The 20,042-nt window shown below is 34.3% G+C and overlaps 3 protein-coding genes across 6 annotated transcripts in view; 2 read left to right on the top strand and 1 right to left on the bottom strand.

Moving 5' to 3' along the window:
• LOC121726539 overlaps positions 1-7,673 on the top strand; it is a 31,649-nt gene extending 23,976 nt beyond the window's left edge. For both annotated transcript variants that reach the window (XM_042113942.1, XM_042113943.1), the window contains 5 exons: positions 3,839-4,003; positions 4,753-4,844; positions 5,191-5,338; positions 5,956-6,076; positions 7,019-7,673. In XM_042113942.1, the coding sequence (XP_041969876.1) occupies positions 3,839-4,003; positions 4,753-4,844; positions 5,191-5,338; positions 5,956-6,076; positions 7,019-7,178 (686 nt within the window). In that variant the 3' untranslated portion in view covers positions 7,179-7,673. The remainder of the gene's footprint in view (positions 1-3,838; positions 4,004-4,752; positions 4,845-5,190; positions 5,339-5,955; positions 6,077-7,018) is intronic.
• A 2,751-nt stretch (positions 7,674-10,424) lies between these two features.
• On the bottom strand, positions 10,425-11,788 carry LOC121726542 (telomere length and silencing protein 1 homolog). The gene is made up of 2 exons (XM_042113945.1): positions 11,174-11,788; positions 10,425-10,994 (listed from the first exon to the last, which is right to left on the bottom strand). Exons 1-2 carry the CDS (start codon positions 11,610-11,612, stop codon positions 10,513-10,515), a joined length of 921 nt encoding a protein of 306 aa, XP_041969879.1. The 5' UTR covers positions 11,613-11,788; the 3' UTR covers positions 10,425-10,512.
• Positions 11,789-12,507: 719 nt separating this feature from the next.
• LOC121726532 (malate synthase, glyoxysomal-like) lies at positions 12,508-20,024 on the top strand. 3 transcript variants are annotated; one of them, XM_042113930.1, is made up of 8 exons: positions 12,508-12,602; positions 12,950-13,203; positions 13,497-13,755; positions 15,888-16,215; positions 16,287-16,461; positions 18,468-18,576; positions 18,772-19,026; positions 19,368-20,024. In XM_042113930.1, exons 2-8 carry the CDS (start codon positions 12,959-12,961, stop codon positions 19,614-19,616), a joined length of 1,620 nt encoding a protein of 539 aa, XP_041969864.1. In that variant the 5' UTR covers positions 12,508-12,602; positions 12,950-12,958; the 3' UTR covers positions 19,617-20,024. The 3 variants fall into 3 exon arrangements, with proteins under 3 accessions (XP_041969864.1, XP_041969865.1, XP_041969866.1); XM_042113931.1 differs by lacking the exon at positions 12,508-12,602 and adding an exon at positions 12,622-12,639; XM_042113932.1 differs by lacking the exon at positions 12,508-12,602 and adding an exon at positions 12,697-12,809.
• The last annotated feature ends 18 nt before the right edge of the window (positions 20,025-20,042 follow it).

Here is a 20,042-nt window from a genome sequence, read left to right as displayed (position 1 = left end):
TCGTTTTCGGCATTTGAACTACTACGACAGGATACGGAAACAGACGAAGTTTAAATAATTAAGAACATACCTAAACTACGTATTGCACTAGTGTACTAAGTCTACGTGCTTCGTGGATCATCAGTTTTGTTCGGCTATAAGTATTAATACCAATAGGGTCAATGATATTTTGGGTAAATTGAGTAGGGGTCACCTGAAGGTGAGTTTCCGTCCTTTAATGAACGTAGCAGCTAATAATTTTATTGTTGCATTAGTCACTGCATCTCGTGCAGCATAAACAATAAGATATGACAAAGCTGTTACTTTCAATGCCAGCCATTGTTCCCCGATTAATAACGTCACGCCATGCATCCACAATCTACCATCTACAACTTTATATTATCTGTTGCAAATTGCAATGTTGATTTTGTTTTTTTTTTCAGTTTTAAATTTTAAGGCATGGCCTCATCTGAAATAAATAACTTAGGTGTAATGGAAACTGCTTGAAGTGTTTCATTTAATAATTACTTAATAAATTTATTTGTGATTTAAATAAACTAAAAAAATATAATTAATTTAAACCAAAAATCTTCTAACTAAAAGACGGAAACTGTTTTACACATTTAATCAAAATTTAATAATTCGGTAAATGTAGGCCCCGCAAACCCATCGGAAGTCGGAACAACTAATGTTTGGGATGCAAATTACCAACATCCTATGGGAAAAAGAAGATTATAGTACCTACCTACCAATTTAATTAGTTCGTTTTTGACTAACATTCTGAATTATGAATTAATTGTTATGTTCAAAAATGTCATCAACATACTTGGATACGTTAAAAATGTAGAGGAAAGTGTGGGATTAGCTCGCCCATCTTTACATTATAACTGGGTCGTTATCACCACATAAATTTGCTGCTACTCTAAACTGATTATAATAATAACCTTTCCATTTCCATGGGCGCCAAAAAAAGGTGTGTATAATGTTCACGCTAACGATATGATAGGCCATTAACAAAATGTCTTTAAATATTTTACGCTGAGTAGCCTTGGAGTCCGACCCAAATATGCAAATAGCACAATGATATTAGCTATTACGTCAGGCACCGCTCATCATTTAACTGTAAAAACTGTAAATATGACTATCGTCTTTTCCCATAAAAATATGCCTGTTAGATAATCGTTGTATTGCCAATTATAACTTGGAACATTTCGGCTAATAAGCAAATTTGTAGTTACAGCTAAACTTGATGCTTAGTAGGAGAACTGACATTTACAAAGTATTTTTCTGGAAGTATCAAGCTAATAAAGTTTTGTGCAAAATAAATATTTGAAACTTCAAACGAGAAACTGACTCATACTTGGTCTAAACAAGGCTTTGGTTTGTTTGCTTTTCAATCAAATAACGTATTTCGACGACGACCTTCATGCATCATAAGTAACATACAAACAGATTATGGATCATAAACATTTATCTTACGTTATACACGTATTAACGGTTTAGTGAGTATCAGCCTACGAACAGCAGTTAGGAACTGCTCAGTGCTCGTCGCCAATTTTTTTGTTAAACATATTTTGTAAAAATCTCAAGTTGCAAGTTTATCGTTCCTAAAATCAGCGAAACCAGTTTTTGCATTTTTTTGTGTTTTATTCTCAAGATACATCTTATGATAACTCATAAACACTGCTGGCTCATCCATACTTCCATCCTAATATTATAAATGCGAAAGTGTACCTGTCTATCTGTCTGTCTGTTACCTCTTCACGCCCAAACCGCTGAACCGACCTTAATGAAATTTGGTATGGGGATACTCTGAGTCCCGGGAAAGGGCATGGGATACTTTTATTCTGGGAAAACGTACGGTTCCCGCGCGATAAACGAATTTTGGCGCAACGGAGTTGCGGGCATCATCTAGTAGGGTACTCCATAATAGAAAATGAAATTTTCCCTCGGGCATTCGAAATGATTTGAATCGTACAATACAACACTCATTCAGCCAAGTTTAATCATAGTACTATCAGCTAGCGGTCCGTCCTTTGTTCGTGGGCAATGAGTTTAACGGGCCACTGGAGGTTTTTTGTCCGCTCCCCGGGCGTTAGAGGTTCCGTTAAGTTGTGTAATGATGAACAAGGACGTTTGCGTAACACTAAAAGTTAATTCACATGTCCTAATAGGTCCCCATTCACATATTTTGATTTTTGTAATCCCTCCCTCCAAATATGTCAAACTTTTTTATATTACTAACATGTATGGTCACATTTTGGTATGACCCTCTCTTCTTTAAGGTACGTAACATGTGGATGGACCCATATGGACATTGCTGATCGCTTGCTTTGGCATTACAATGCGTCGTAACGTAACATTGCATTTGTATATCTTTAACAGTTGAACAATATGGAGTTGTAATTATTTTGTTCAGGTTTTAACGTAGTTTATTGAACATTGCAAATGAGTTGCAACACTATAATCGGAATGTCTATTGCATAACAACTTTAGCGTTTCAGTGGCAGACACTGCTTGTTATTGGAACCAATCAATTCACGCTATTGACCTTAAATCTGCTACAGAGGAATCTATTAACGAATTGTTCATTAGCATAATACCGCGACAATGTTACGAAAGATGGTGCCGAATTCTGTATATTTATTACTGCATCAAAGCGTATCTAAGCGTAAATATCAATGAAATCCATACTAATATTATTAATGTGAAAGTGTGTCTGTCTGTCTGTTACCCCTTCACGCTCATACCGCTAAACCAATTTTACTGAAATTTGGCATGGAGATACTTTGAGTCCCGGGAAAGGACATAGGATAGATTTTGTTCCGGAAAAATATACGGTTCCCGCGCGATAAACGAGTTTTGGCGCAACGGAGTTGCGGGCAACCTAATCTAATAATTCTAGTTGGATATAATGGCAATGTTTCCAAGCATATTTGGCGCAGACGATGAATTTAGCTGATGTCCTGTTGAATAGGAATTAGGAAGGTCTACTTTATATGCGCACGTGGACTGTGTAATGTATTTATTGCGCGTATTTTTTAAGCGGTTAGCTGTGAGTAAGAGGAAAGTTGTGTGAGTCAGGTTGCACGCGACGAAGTGGTCCGTCAACCAGTTTAAAGCAATATCCTGTTGTCTCGGGTCACTCATTACTCTGAATATGAATACAAAATGTTTCGAAATTACTTGGAATGTTAATAGTGGTTGGTAAACAAATCAACTGAGCTCGTGTTGCCTTAACGAAGCTGTTAACTATAGAGACGTTTTCACTGATGTACAGCAAAACCTAGACATAGACCGTATTGAGCTAGCGCGACCATAGCTCAGACTAGTTACGGCGATGTAAAGTTCAACCTAACACGGTTTACTTTCAATTTCTGGAATAAGGGCAGGGAGGTTTATTTTTTAATTAAATCGTGAGCCAACGCCGCATCGTTAACCTGATTCGCTAGTCAAGCAGGATGATCTAATACTAAATTAATTAAAAACACCGTTTTCGAGGTGGAAAAAAGTCGAACGGAAATAAGTATTTAGTTGAACGGTAGAGCTATTTCTAGTTGTAATAGGGTTATGACTTATGAGTTATGACGCTACACTTTATGCAAAGGATCTTTTTCACTTTAAGAAAGGAAGGATTAAAGAGCGCATTGTGAAGTACTACACTCCGTGCAGAATTTATATTATAGTTTATCCGCAAAAATACATTTACCTAAGCGTGGTAAAAAATATCCCATATCTTTTCGCGAGACTCAAAGTATCTCCATATCACAACTAAATCGTGAAGAGGAAGCAGTCAGACAAACAGACACACTTTAGCATTAATATGAGTATGGATTGACATAAAATGATTTTGTTACAGCCGCAGTATACATAGCTGGAGTCGTGGGCGCGATCGGCGTTTCGGTGCTGGGAGTATTCTGCATACTCTCGGTGCTGCAGCTCGCTATGATCTCGTCCAAGGAGCGCGTGGGCTTCAAGTACACGCATCTCGTGATGGCCAAGATGGCCTTAGCGTTATTAGCGAGTGAGTACTTGTACTAGTTATAGAGTAAGATCCCAGAGCGATCAGACATAACTTATTTTCATATGGATGAAACCTTAGGTTCTCTAATATTCTACAAAATTGAAAATATAGTATATAAATATCAGCCATGAGAATTTAAGTTAAATAAGAATAATTTTAGTTATCTTTCTCACCTGGTACCTGCCCTGCCCAGGACGTGTCACAGGTAGAGCTCCACAAACACGCAGGTATTCTAAGTACATGAGGCACTACTGAGAACCTAAGGTTCCAACTTACATCCAAGTGAAAATAAGTTATATCTGATCGCTCACAAAATTACGCTCGTGTGACGGTGTGAATCAAACAGGACTTTTGTATGAAACTGAATGCAGCAGAATTTCTGCCAGCCGAAATTCTGCGACTCACAACTCACAAATTACGCTCGTTTGGCTTCACCCTTACTGCATGGAATGTGGATGCCGGCTTACATAATGTGATATGAATATTATATGTAAATATTATTGAATATCTCCTTTATACGGGATAATCTTGGATACATTTTATATATTTGGTTTCTCGGAAACATCAGAAACATGTAACCACTGCAAGTCTATGAGGATTTAGCCAGGGCGTTTTTGGGACCTTCTAAAACTATATAGTTTACCATGATCAAACCGCGCGTTTTTTTTTTGCGTTACATGATATAAGTAATTGTTCATGACAATGTTTTTTGATTATACCTATACTGATAATATGAATGGTGTTTTCAGCGCTACTGAGCATAGCGGCAGCTGGCTTGTTCGCGGTGCAAGGCGATGACAGGGGCTTCTATTTGACTAGAGGGGAGGCCTTCTATGTCCAGGTAAATGTTTATTTGTATCAACAATTACAAAAGTAATAAGGAGAAAGAATGAAGACTGATGAAGTGATAAGAGATAAACGAATAGTAGAGTGACTTGAGCCAAACATTGGTCACACTATACAAGTTACAGCTATGGAATAATCCAAACTACGACACAAGTCACAAAATTTCTCAAAATTAAGATGTTGTGATTTATCTTGTGTTTTATATAGACAATAGATCACAGACAAATTATATTGTTACTTATAAATGGATAACACGGAAAAGAAATCAAGGCTGCGCTAATTTTCTAAGCATATCAAATCGAGATACAGTTGCCAATACTTCTTTACTTGTATTTTTCCAGATCGTCTGCATTATAATAAACTCGGCGCTGTTTATAATGTCGCTGTACGACACGTTGTTCTCGCGTCGAGTCGGCGGCGACCCCACCAACCCGCTGGGCGAGCCTGAAGGGACGACCATAAACAACCCAGGATTCAAAGAAGGAAGAGGTAGGTTTAATACCTCAAACATAAACTTCTAGAGAAATATTATTATGGTTACATCATTTATGTCATATTATAGAAGTAGCTAGTGGCGGTGACGAAGGCTGGTTGTTCTTCAGAGAAACGTACTTTTAGGGATTGAATAACTGGCTCAAAGTAATATGATGGTTTTCAAAAGGTAAGGCAAGGGAAGCCGATAGGAATGGACTTATTGAGACCGTGCGCCATTGGTAGATAGTTTTTCTATAACTAAAAAATCTATCTAGTTTGGCCCAAGACAACTAGGTACTTAAAACAACAGGGGCCTGACTAACCCATTTGTATCGTAAAAATTGGTCAGTATAGGCCCTAAGGATCTATGATGTGCGTACCCAGGTTCTGGGCCGGGGGGGGGGGGGGGGGGGGGGGGCAAATCAGATTTTTCATAAGCTAGGTGTTTATAAAGAATAAAAAATTAATAATTTTTAGTTGTAAAAATATTGTATTGCAAACAAATGACAAAAATTCGTTTTCTTAATTTTTATAGATAAAAGTACTAGATAATATACTTAGTACGGACGTCAACATGATCCAGGGATATGACATCATAATTCCTGTACTCTAATCGACTATGTAATTTCCAGGAATCTCAATGACGGACGCGTCTGGTAAACCGTACAGCACAAACGGTCACGGCAGCGTCGCGTCCATGAACACAACCGCGACCACACTCACGGGACTGTCAGACGCGAGCACCATTACTAGGTAACTTATTAATTTTACTAGTTATTAGGCTCTAGTAGTTCTCTACATAGAATTAGAACGTTGGAAAAGCCATTCCATACAATCGTCAGCGCGAAAATGTGTCACCCTCGAAATGAGTGAGCTCACTCATCTGAGAGGAGTGTGCCTTAGAACGCGGTAACAGCTGAACGTGTTTAATTCATTAATTACCGCGTTGTTTTTCGCTACATTTCGCTCCGGAATGCCGTCATGTGCCTTCCGACAGTGCAGTAACAAAACGAGGAATACAAATAAAGCCAAAGGTGTAATATTTCACACGAAATTACTAAGATTTTATTAATTTAAATTATTGTCTTCCATTTTAAGAGAAAAATCAAAGCAAAGCGTAAAATTAGCAAAAGAGAAAGTAGTAAGTATATGATATTACTGTAAGACAAAAAAGGACGACAATATTTTCTCGATTCGATTAAAGCATAAAATGAGCGAAAGAGAAAGTAGTATATGCTATTACTGTAAGACAAAAAAAGAACGGCAATATTTTCTCGATGCACATTTTGCATGCAAAAACATTGCTACAGTTTTGACGGCATACGTCGTATCTAAGTATTTTGATATCGTTGGTTCTCTAGAGAAACGATATAATTACTGGGCCGATGAGTAGACTAGGAGGAAAGACAAGCAAATTTGTATCACGGAAAATCTTGATTGCCTACGATGTTGCGGAAGGAATCTAAATAATGTATTTTGAAACTGACTCCCTCCTACCAGGTGAAGATTGAAGAGGTATCATAGAGTCGGCGGTCACAAGAAGCGAGTGTACAGGAATTGGAAAAAAACTATATGGGTTATCTTAAGAATGTTCTACTGATGTCATAAGGATTTAACGACGATTGGCAAATTCATAAAGTGCTGATTTTACTTGTTAGATTGATAGTCTTTATAAATATTTTTTTTCATCTCCAGGTCTCCGCTACGGTCCTCCCTGAAGAAGCCCAGGCCACGGGAAGGGGAGCCTGGGGGCATGGGCATACAGAACCCAGGGTACTCCGGACACTCCCCAACTCTCAACCGCAACGGCAGCCAGAAGAAGGTTCGCATACAAACGCACAGTACTGAGGTATAAGCGCCATTCGATCGATTATATTCGAATCGATTTTATGTAATCGGTAAAATAATCGATAAGTTTAACAAGGATATAGGATATCAGTGTTGGTGAAACTTTTGTGAAACTAATGTGGCCTGTGGGTACGATTTTACTTAGTGAGGAAAAGCAGTGCTAAGCAATGCTACAATGGATATACAAATCAACGGCCTTATTCATAAACGAAGAATAAAACATGTTGCTATACAGCATGGATCAAATTAGTCCTGCCTTATTCTTTGTTCATGTTTAAGAAAGAGATTGAATAAAGACAATTTGTGCGTCGAAAACATAGATCTAAAACTTGATAATCTGTTTCATGAGCACTATTATGTGCATTTTGCATACATAAAAAGTGCAACATATATGGACTGACTGTATGACATTTATTCCACAATGTTTTGAATTGAAAGAGAATTTTTATATGGACCAATATTACATAGTAACATACTATGATAATATCTATAGGTATGAGTTTGAAGACACTTATAATAATCTGTCTCTCTTCCTATTATATTTAAGATATTATACCTTCTTATTTATAAACTCGTGTTGCTGTCACACATGACCATATTAGTAGCATAAGTAGTGAAATAAATATAAAATACGCACTAATGTCATTATAATATGGACCATAACTTTTAAGGAGAAAAAATTGCTTTAGTTAAAAAGATCCAGACTTTAAATAAGGGTCAGAATACACATATATATGTGTAATGTGTATCCTGACCTTTACATACTATGAAATCTCATTTATTCTTTTTAATTAATAGTTTAATTCAATCTACTGTATTATGACACAAATATTATTATTATTATCTATTTACACTTGTAAGCTCTTATTTTTTAGATCACTTTATGTATATTTTGTTTTATGTACATTGTACATAATATATTTGCACAAAGTGTAATCTTGTTGTAAGAAGAAATGGACTTATAAACACTTAGTACTATTTGCAATTTATTGAATATTAAAAATTACCATGTTCTATTTAATATTCATTATAATATTGTCAGATATACATATATTACAGAATTATTGATTTTACTATTTGCACAAAATATATAAACAAATAAAGGTGTAATTGTATAAAGCAGGAAATTGTAGCCCTATGTGACACTGAATAGAATATGGTAATTTTGACTTCATAGTGTAAATATTTAGAGAAATGCCCACCAGGTTAAGTATTGAGATCATCACATTTTTAGATAATATATTGATCATTATGACAAGGCTACAATGTTCTAACAGATCTGTGTCTTGTCATATGATAATGTGCCTTGTCTTTGCCTATCCTCCATTATATTTTTATCGATAATGTTACTCTGATGATAAGCCCTATCCACTATGCAACATTTGTAGTGCAAAATGTTCAGAATTGCACACAAGCAGGCGATGTTGCCAGCTGGTGTGCTTCTTCATTACATAGTAGATAACACCTAGATGCCAACATGCAACGATTTGGGCACCACATTTTGCCTAGTGGATACAGTTTATTAAATGCACTGTGTTTTTGATATTGCATTATTCCTATTTCCTTATTATCAATATTCATTTTTGACGAGTTACAATTTTATGTTAACTGTTGAAATGTAAATATTGCCTGGTCTTAAAAAAATAATTCATGCTACCTAATAACATTATTAGTGAGCTTAGGCTCCTTCTATATTATGCAATATTATAATTTATTTTATTATTTTTTGATCCGTCCAAATTCTGGTCTTAAATTTGTAGTAAGTATGTAATTCTATTGCATATATTTACAATAAGATGTTAGACTACTTATTTTGTTATTGTCATAAGAAATTATATTATATATTATATAAATTGATTTGCAAAGCAAATAATTATAATTGTTAGTTGATTTTGAGATTGATACCTGATATTATTATGATATTCATGTTTCATTATAAACTACAATTTTCCGTATAAATATTGTACTAAATTATAATATAACTAGATGTCCCGCGCGGCTTCGCCCGCGTAAATTAGAAATTTTACAGAATCCGTAGGTACATTTTCCCATAAAAAATATTTCCCCCGTTTTTCCCACATTTTCCTGAGTTTCTTCTGTCGTATTAGTCTTAGAGTAATAATATAATATAACCTTCTCGATAAATGATGAGTCTTACTCGATAAATGATCTATCTAACACTGAGATAAGTTTTTAAATCGGACCTGTAGTTCCTGAGATCGACGCGTTCAAGCAAACATACTCTTCCGGTTTATAATATTAGGTAGATATAGATTTTTTTTAATTGATGAATGAAATGGTATAATATGGTAGTGATGATGATGATGATGATGATGAAGAATGTAATTTGCATAGTAGCATATGCTTTCTGTTCTTAAAACAACGCCGAAACTCCCAAACTTGTATCTATAAAGAATCAGGAATTCTCTCAGCACCTTCCGAACCACGGTATACCAGGTATATCTCGGTGCAAAATCTTACTTGTTGGTAGCATATGCTTAGAATACTTCTCACGAAACCGAAGTCACTATATGTTTCCCTATAAGTTTTGAGGAGTTCCCTCGATTACTTATGGATCCTTCATCAGATCACCACTTTTGTGAATATAATACCAAATTGGGATGATACCCTATACACCAAAAGAAAAATTTTGAAAATCGGTTAACAAACGGCGGAGTAATCGTTGAATATAAGAAAACGAACATAACACCTCCCCCATTTTGAAAGTCGGTTAAAATTGTAGCCTATGTGTTATATATTTAATATTTTAATCAGCACATGAATTGAATAACAAAATTTTTTTCAAATTAATCGTAGCACCATCTGTCAGGACAAACTAAAATTGAAATAGAATAATATTGAATGCGATGATAGCGCCGTCCGCCGGATCTAATGTAAAACATTCCAAAATCAACAACTCCTTATAAATAAGAAATTAATTGAAAAAACATTTTCCAGTAGACCAAACTGTAAATCTAAACCATTCTCGAATCTCCACGAACACACACAAAAAAATTCATCAAAATTGGTCCAGTCGTTTAGGAGGAGTTCAGTCACATACACACGCACACAAGAAATATATATATTAAGATAAGTTCATCTCAAAATCAGTGTTTGTTTTTTTAGCATTAAATCTCCGTCCAATGTTTTAATTATAACATTAGTATATTTTATGTTTTAATAAATTTAAATTTTTTGGTATATTAAGTGAGAAGTTTTATTTATTAAACTCAATTAAAAAATATATATTTGAAACACAAAAAAGTACACCAGTATTATAAATACCACAATAAAGCTATTGCTTTGAAGATTTTTACTAGTTCATTTTCTTAATTATAATCTTAATATCTCCTAAACTGTTTTCTGAATTTCTCATAATGATAGTCATCAGTAGCTCTTTCACCTTTTGCTTTTTTGACAATTTTGTCTACGCTTTCATCAATAACACTAGTTTCAGGTTTTACCTCGACTTTCTCCACTTTTCTCTTTTTTGCGTTATTGTCTATATTAAACCTATTATGTTGCACAAAATTCACAGCCATATTTGTCGGAACAAACTGTGAAGGTCCATCTTTTTTGTTTTGCCGTTCCCACAGCAGCTTCATTTTTGCTTCTTCGGTGGCTTCTATGTTCTTTATTTTGGCATCTATGCCCAAATCCACTTCTGGGATTCCACTTAACATTTGATTGGACAACATTTCCTCTGAACGGTGAGCTGATGATATTCTTAAATGTTCGGGCAGAGACAGCAATGCAGCTTCCTCTGGCGCTAAATACTTCAATGAATCATTATCATCTTGATTTGATTTGTCTTTATCACCTTCTGAAAATGCAATTTTTATTATTTTGAAATGTGCATTACTGAACAATAAAAAGCTTAAACCTATGCCATTTATAACTAGCAATCTAAAAAGTCAATTAAAATAAGTTACAGATTAGTTCTAACGTATTTAAAATTGTAGCCAAACTAAAAACAATGGTAATTAAAGAAAAATAACTTACCTTTACGCTTTGCAAGCTGCTCTTCAATGTACTTCATCATTTCTTCATCTTCATCTCTTTTATTTGTCTCGGCTGAGAATTGTGTACCAATGCCCGTGTCATACGCGTCATCTACCTGTTTTACTTTACCGCTCTTTAAAGCTTGCATATTGACCATACCACCAGACTTAACATTGAATGGGTCTTTACAGGTTATTTCTTCCTCTAATGTTACCTTCTGTCCAGTAGCCAAGGCTATTAAACTAATACCGTTGGGCTTCTCTCGAAGCTTCTGTGCCTCTTTGGCTTCTTGGAGTCTCGCAACAATAAGTTCTTCATCTTCAGAGTCATCATCCTCAGTTTTTATTCTTTGACGTAAATTTTTCTTCTTCACTGGTTTAAATTTTATTTCTTCTATTGTCTCTTCTTTTGGCACCTCTGAGGACTGTTCTTCATCCATATTTACTCCAAAACAATCAATTTTGGTGTTTATTTTCGGTGGAAATAAGCGTCACAAGAACTTTAAATAACCTTTTCCTAGAGTTAATTTTTAGGTAGATAGTCGGTCGTTTGCAGTATATAACTTACGCTTATTCGTAAAATAAAAATTGTTTTTTTAATAAAAACAAAAAGACAAACAAGAATTTTCACACGACAAAAACAGCTTCTTGTTTGTGAGTTGTGAGTTGTGACGTTTATGATATGTCAAATGTCTTATACGTCAACTGTCACAAATATTTTTTTATCGTCTGAGTTTTGAATGTACGGTACGGTACGGTAGTGGGCATTGAGGTAATAAGGAAACAGATGGAGGCGACATAACTACAACAAAGTGTGACCGGCGCCATATAGCCAAGAACTAAACATGGCGGTCTATAGTGATGGGACACTCGGTTGATATTTGTCGAGGACATCGATAAACTAACATGTTATAAGTGAGCGTCCTGTTATATTATATATTATATTGATATCAAAAATGATTTTTTTATATTATATAAAAAAAAAAATCATTTTGCCTATTTTATTTCTATGTATTATAGTACATAGAGACAAAATAGGCAAATATGTTTTTTTTTTTTTATATAGGAGCCTCCTTAATTTTAATAAAACTATTTAATTTATTTTAAGTTTATTAATTATTATTTATTCATTGCTGTAGGTACATAAGTAATGAAATTAAAAAATTGTGTCTACTGTCAGTTGTCACTTGTCATTTGTCAAATGTCAATAATTAAGAACTCCTAAATGGGGAGGCTTACGCCAAAAGAAGAAGAAGAAGAAGAAAAGAAAATGTTTTTGTGATGTTCTTGTTTTTTTTAATTTTATGTGAATTTTCGTTCAATTATAAGTACATAATAAAATCTTGCATTAAATTAAACTAATCTTGGCATTAGAAGTTTGTAAAAGCTATTAGTATCCAAGCTTAAGAAAACACTATTTGTTACTTTTAGTAAGTAGTACTTACTGTCAATAAATATTTTTAGTAAGTAAGTATGTATTAAAAATTAAAGATATTAATATAATAATTAATAACTCATTAGAATGCAAAGCCGTATTCCGTAATGAATATAACAATACAGACGCTTGTACACTGCGGTTTGCGGTAGACTTTCGTTATAATAAGCCGAAACTGATAAGATTACAATATAGAGGAAAGGTCACTTTTTATATATTTGTATATAAGTTGCAGCTTGCAACAGTTGAATGCTTATAACAAAGTAAATTCCGTTTATGTAAAGTCCTATTATTTATTAATTATTATATAAAAGATTAAAGAAGTGTCAGTTTTTATTGTAGTTGACAAATATGGCAAAAATAGAACTACTCCAGTCACCTCTTCCAAGACTTGAAGAGATTCAAAAGAAGGTGTTTTGTAAAGAAGCTACACATTTTCTGTGGAAATTGCATACTCACTTTGATTCGAAAATAGAACAGCTAACCAAAACGCGTTTGAAAACTTCAGTTGAGTTGCAAAGTGCACTAGCATTTAAGGAAACACCAGAGTGGAAGGATAAATCTTGGAAAGTTGGTCCTTTACCTTTGAGGCTTCAGTATGTATTTTATAAGACTTAAGTTACTAAATAATATAACTCTTTTTAGACATTTTTATTCACTGCAAAGTGAAAAGTCATGGTGAGTACTATGAATAAAAAGACTAGAAATTTTTGTCTCTGAATCATTACATTATTGTTTCTGTCTTCACTTCATTATGTTAAACAATAGCATCCCACTGTCTGTCACTGCAATACATGCTTGGATGCTTAAAACTCTGTAATGGAAAAGAATATTTGCCGGGTCTTTTTTTCACTTTTTCATACAAAATCAATATTACATTGCTTTATAGAAACCGCCACTTAGACCTGGGAGATGTGTCTGCTTCAAATGCTGCACATTTCACGGCAGCCCTTAATGCAGATGTCCAGGGTGTACAGGTGGACTTTGATGATGGACATTGTCCGACATGGAAGAACCAGCTGTTGGCGTACAACAATATCAATCTTGCTGTAAACGGGAAGCTGGTGGGAGCACCGTCTAATATAGCAACATGTCCAGTTCTGATGCTCAGACCAAGAGCTTGGAATATGATTGATCATGATATTTTAGTGAGTACATATTTTAAAGATAGATTATCATTTTTAATCGCGTGGCTGAGTCGTGGAGATCTCTTCCCAGAGACTGAAGGGTTCATGATAGCCATACAGGACCAAACAATAGAGACCAGAAACTACCAGAGACACATCACTAAAACTCGAACCACTGACAGTTGCAGAAAGTGCCAAAGTTGCCCGGAAACCATACAGCATATTACTGGAGCATGAAAAACAATAGTACAGACTGACTACAAGCATCGGCATGACCAAGTTGCTGGTATAATACATCAGAGACTTGCTAAGAAAAGACACTTCATAACTGACATTGAACCTTACTACAAATACAAACCTGAAAATGTCCTGGATAACGCCTCTACCAAACTATATTTTGACCGAACCATACTGACTGACAGAACTACACACTACAATAGACCTGACATAACCTTAGTGGATAAAATTAACAAAACTGCATACCTGATTGATATAGCTGTACCGAACACACACAATTTACAAAGTACAATAGCCGAGAAACTTACTAAATATATAGAACTCAAGGATGAAATAGCCCGCCTCTGGAATCTGCAAAAAGTAACTATAGTTCCCATAGTCCTATCGACCACAGGTGTCATCCCTAAACAACTACATAACTCTCTAAATACCCTCCAATTACCCCTAAACTTAGTATATTTATTGCAAAAAGCAGTAATCTTAAATACTTGCCGCATTGTAAGAAAATTCTTACAGACTGATGATGAAGCTACTACTCTACATACATCTCAATCAAACCTATATACTCATACATCATACAATATGTTAGAAACCGATCATACCAACCCTCAGCATCATACCAACAGCTAAACACAAATCACTTACCTGGTGTGTACTTGGCTTCCGCCCGTACATATCAGTTTACCGGTGAAAGCCGAGAAAATCAAAATAAAATATAATAATAATAATAATAAACATTTATTCAACACATACACATTACACCACATTACAACATACATTTGATTCACATGACACAAGTAGGTATAAAAAAAGACGTAATAAAAAAAGTACAAAAAAAGAAGCATAAAATGCAGTAACATAAAAGTAAAAAACATAAAAAACATAAGTACTAACAAAAAAAAACATAAAGTAAAGTCACAGTATAGTAATATGATGGTAAAGTAATGAAGTTTACAACTACAAAAAAAAATAGCACATTCAATGCGGTGCAATGCGAATGCCGCCGAAATGGACCTCACTTAGGTGATGATTGCGGCATAGTTTCCTACACCGCAATCCCTGGTATTCTGTGAGGCCTTGCTTGTTGACAAATCGCTCGACAGATGTACACTGGCATCAGTACAAACTAATCAGGAAGAACACAAATTGTACACTAATAAAACACACTTTTCTTGCACTTTTTCCACTATATTTAGATATTATTATAACTTTTAACAAATAACACGACCGGTTTCGAAATTATTCATCATCAGGTGTAAGTTTAAATGTAACAATTATTACTTAATTTTAGGCTCTGAAATCTGTATATGTGACATTACCAGCACAACGTTATTAATTTATCAATATAAAAAATGGGTAAATCCAACTAAATATTAATTTAACATTAGTAAAAAATAGTCTTATTTGGAATAAAAATTCTACCAAATTGTAAAAAGTACCACGATGCTGACAACCCTAATGTTTGTTTTGATAATATTTAATTTTTTAAAAGTACCGACGTTAAACTTACACCTGATGATGAATAATTTCGAAACCGGTCGTGTTATTTGTTAAAAGTTATAATAATATCTAAATATAGTGGAAAAAGTGCAAGAAAAGTGTGTTTTATTAGTGTACAACATGAATTTCCACCAAGAACCGACAGTACAATCAATTACATATAGAACACAAATTATATTAAACAAATTATAAATATATTATACACATGATATTATTCATTATATGGATTATGGTCAGAACTCGGAAGTAAATAAAATAAATATTAAATACATAATAATTATTATACTGGCAAATTACAACAGTATCTAAGCAATAAAAATCAAATCAATTTTAGTGGCAATGAACCAAATAGCTTAATACATTAACAGTATATAAACACCACAATATCATATTAATTGATAATTTCTTATTTCTAGATAAATGGAAAAGAGGCAATTGGCCCATTGGTTGATTTTGGCATTCTTATGTATCATAATGCCAAGAAATTGTATGAAGCTAATAGTGGACCATATTTCTATCTGTCCAAACTTGAAGGAGCGTCCGAGGCGGCTCTATGGAATGAAATATTTGTGTGGACTCAGAACGAGTTAGGCTTACCCCAGGGTTCCATAAAAGCTTGTGTTCTCATTGAGAATATCCTGTCTACTTTTGAAATGGAGGGAATTCTGTATGTTTTAAAAGACCACTGTATGGGACTTAACTGTGGTATTTGGGACTACTGTGCTTCAATTATTTCTAAATTTGGTAAGTTATATTTTTTTTTATATTAATCATTACATAATATTTTTTATTTCATACAATTATGTTTTGTGTAGGTACCCATGAACAGTTCTTGTTACCAGACAGAAATAAATATGTAAATATGGACAAGAAGTTCCTGAAAAGCTATATGTCGTTAGTTGTGAAAATATGCCACTACCGGGGTGCTTTGGCCACTGGTGGTATGGCTGCTGCTATGTTGAAGCCTGGATCTAATGGACAGGATGAAAAGTAAGAGTAAAAAAGCATATGATTTTTTTATATAAAGGCATAAATATGTACTTAACCCTCGATCACTCGCGCGGTTTTTAGGGGGATATTAGATTATCATATATATTGGATCCGAGTTCATTGAGTCAATGATATTGGATTATGTAATATAGACATATGATTCATTTCTTCCTCGATCATAGATTTTTGACATTTGCTGAGAGATTGGATCCAATATTGTCATAGAAATAGGTGTTGCCAGTTATTTAATATAAAAAAGAGTTTTTAATTTCTTGTTCGTTAATATGTTTCAAATAATGTAATGTAATTATTTTTCTAATTATATACTTGGATAATCTTGCTGAAATAACAAAAAACGAGCCATATTAAAAATGACGATGTCTTTTGACAAATCGAATTCTCTGAGATCTAGTAACCCTGACGTCAATACCTGTCAGCGTTAACGCTCTCCATTGGCTATTGAAACCACATATGACGTAAAATAGGATCAATGAAATATGATAATGTAATATGCAGATATGATCAAATGATCATATATATTGGATCCTATATATGACCATAGAAATGATCATATATAAATGATAATGTAATACCCCCCTTAGCCCCGCGAGCGCTCGCGGGGTGTTGTGGCCACCCCACATATCCCAAGTGATTTTTTATGCAATATAATATCAGTCAACGAAATTAAACCAGCATATTATTATTGTGGTTTGATGTGTGTAAATAAGAAAATTTAAATTGTATAATCAGCTTTATTGCTGTTCTATAAAACATTAAAGTATCAGCCATTTTTAGTCGTAATATTGGGATCTTTTCAGAAAACAGACAAAAAACAAATACTTCTAGCTTTTTCACATAAATTTTCTCATTCAAAATCGTAAATATAAGGTCTAATTTACTAAATAATATTTTCTTATTTTTCCGAACAGGAACTGAAAATTAACTTCATATGTTTTTGGTACAAACATTTTTTGCGAAAATTACATTGACTCAAGGTTATGGTGTCTTTACTTATACAGCATTTCTTTTTTGATTGTGACTTTCATTCGGTGCTTGGTCCAGGAGCATTCAACATCATCTTGAGTGCTTTGGGAAACCCTGGTTGTACATATCTTTTTTCAAGGTGGCCTTGAAGCATGCTCAAACCCAATGATTCCACAAACTCAGACCTTTTCATGCTAGCTTGCAATTGCGCCATAATCCAATTGTAGATAACATTTTCATTGATGCCAGACATATACTACTAGGACCCTCAAATCCAGCCTCTTCTACTTTAGACTCTTCAACTGCTGGAGCATCCTGTGCTAATAAAGAATCATGATCAGATTCTTGAATAAAATCTTCATCCATTCTGGCATTGCTTTCCACTGCAGAATTACTTCTTTTAATAATGGCACCAATCAATTCTCTTTCTCTTGTTCCCAACTCATATATCTGAAAAAAAAAACGTAATATACGAAGAAAGAAAATATGTAAATAAAAAGTTTGTGCTACATAAATCATTGAATATATTCTTAGAAATAAACCATTATTTATTATTTATAGAAAATAACGGCACAATAAAGTAATTTACTTTTACTAAAGAATTAAAAACACGTACCTTACTGGTAATGTAACTTCTGAAAAAGTATATCACGAGCACTCGCGGGGTGTCATGACCACCCCACGCAACTTTCAACTCCTTGTCAAGCTGCAAGCACTTGCGCTACACTGTCCCTTTCACCTTGTGTCGACGCGTTTGAAGGTCACTTGAAGGTACCGGGAAGCGCGAATTCGTAACCAAAGAAATTACTATTCATTTTTACGTTCAAAAACTTATGTCTTAATTTGAGTTCTTTCAAAAAAATGTTTTATAAGAAATACATGACCTTAAAAGCCCGCTAGGGAACACTTAGCATTGGTAGGCGGTTGATGAAAATAGGCATAAGACTCTTAACAATCCCATATTACAGGGAGATTATACCTACTTTTAATATTATTTAACCCCAAATCATTATTTATTACAGGTCAAAGGAGATCGTAAACAATGTCTTGGAGAGTAAAATGAAAGAAATAAATGCTGGTGTTGATGGTTTTATGGTGTATGATACTCGCCTTGTGCCCTACATTAATGAGGTAACAAATTAACCACTTTCAAGGATAAATAATAAAGTTGCATTTCAATGGCTAAATGTTGTTGCTGGTAACAAACCAGCTGCAAATGGTTTTCATTACTCTGTAATTGCATTCAAGGCACAATTACTTTTTACTACCGTGATTCGTAAAAACATAATAGTTTTGACATTGTTACAATGTAAAAAAATGTTGCAGCTTTGGAAGAAAAGCAGCTCAACACCAAATCAGATTCATAGAATAATGGAAGTAGAGGTGACTGCACAGGATTTGTTGACAATCCCCTCAGGTGGGGTCACCCTACAGGGTTTGAAACACAATGTGGCTGTGACTATACTATTTATATACCACTGGTTAGCTGGTATTGGACATTTCTTCTATACCGGAAATGTTGAAGACTCTGCTACTGCGGAAATATCGAGAGCACAGATCTGGCAGTGGATAAGGTTTGCAGTGAGTATCTTTTGTAGTATAATACATTATACATATATAATACATTCATATAATAATATGCCAAGTGTGTTGTTGGTAATAAAGGCACAGTGATGTCATTGAATTAGATAAACATTACAGCAAAGTTATACCACATCGGTAAACGCTCACTTGTCATCATCACATCTCCAATATAGCAAAAACACTTTCTATGCCACATTATAAAATTCCTTTGGGCTATTAAATGGTTTTCAATGATAATTTTATTGGTCACGATTTATTTTCTTTAGTTTTTAAATCTTACTGAATATTTTAATGACATTTTCGTGTAACAATTTTAGTGGCTTATCACTTTTTTTCAGGTAACTTTGGAAGACGACCAGAGGCAAGTAACAGCGAGGCTTGTGGAAAAAATTGCGACGAACTTTGCGGTGTACGCTCATAAGAACTTGTGTCGGTCGAACGCAGAGCGCAAGAGACTGAATGCAGCCAAATATATGAGCTTGGAAATCTTCCTCTCTAGAAATCCCCCCGAATTTATAACAACCTATTTAAATGACAACCATAAGTTTAGGACGCTACATAATAAGGCTTTGTTGAGTAATCTATAATAATATTTATAAGTATAACTTGATATGCAATATGGGGACCAAAAAATATTTTCTAAGTTATATATTTTTAAAGATTTACATTGCTATTTGATAAGAAAATTAACAAGCCAAAGTAGACTGCTTTATAATTAGAGTAAGATTAATTAAAACTTAAGGCCAATTATTACACGGAATTGAAAATTGATCTTTTTATATGCGTGAAATGAGAAGACGTTGTACCGAGTTCAACTGTATTGTATAAAAATTAACTTTGTTTATAGTTCATGAAGGTCAACATTGCTATAATCATTTAGCAAGAAAGTAGTACCAAGGCCTTTTACCGTAATTAATGATTTGACCATTCTGTTAATTTCATCTTAGTGCCTTATGACACTGGCGATTAGCGAGCGATTTGAAAGCGACGCGACTGCGCAGCGCACACGCCGC

The sequence above is a fragment of the Aricia agestis genome, chromosome 4 (genome assembly GCF_905147365.1).
Source record: "Aricia agestis chromosome 4, ilAriAges1.1, whole genome shotgun sequence".
In the NCBI taxonomy this organism is placed as follows: domain Eukaryota; kingdom Metazoa; phylum Arthropoda; class Insecta; order Lepidoptera; family Lycaenidae; genus Aricia; species Aricia agestis.
Note: the sequence above shows the minus strand (reverse complement) of the source record. Positions and strands in the feature narration are given on the sequence as shown.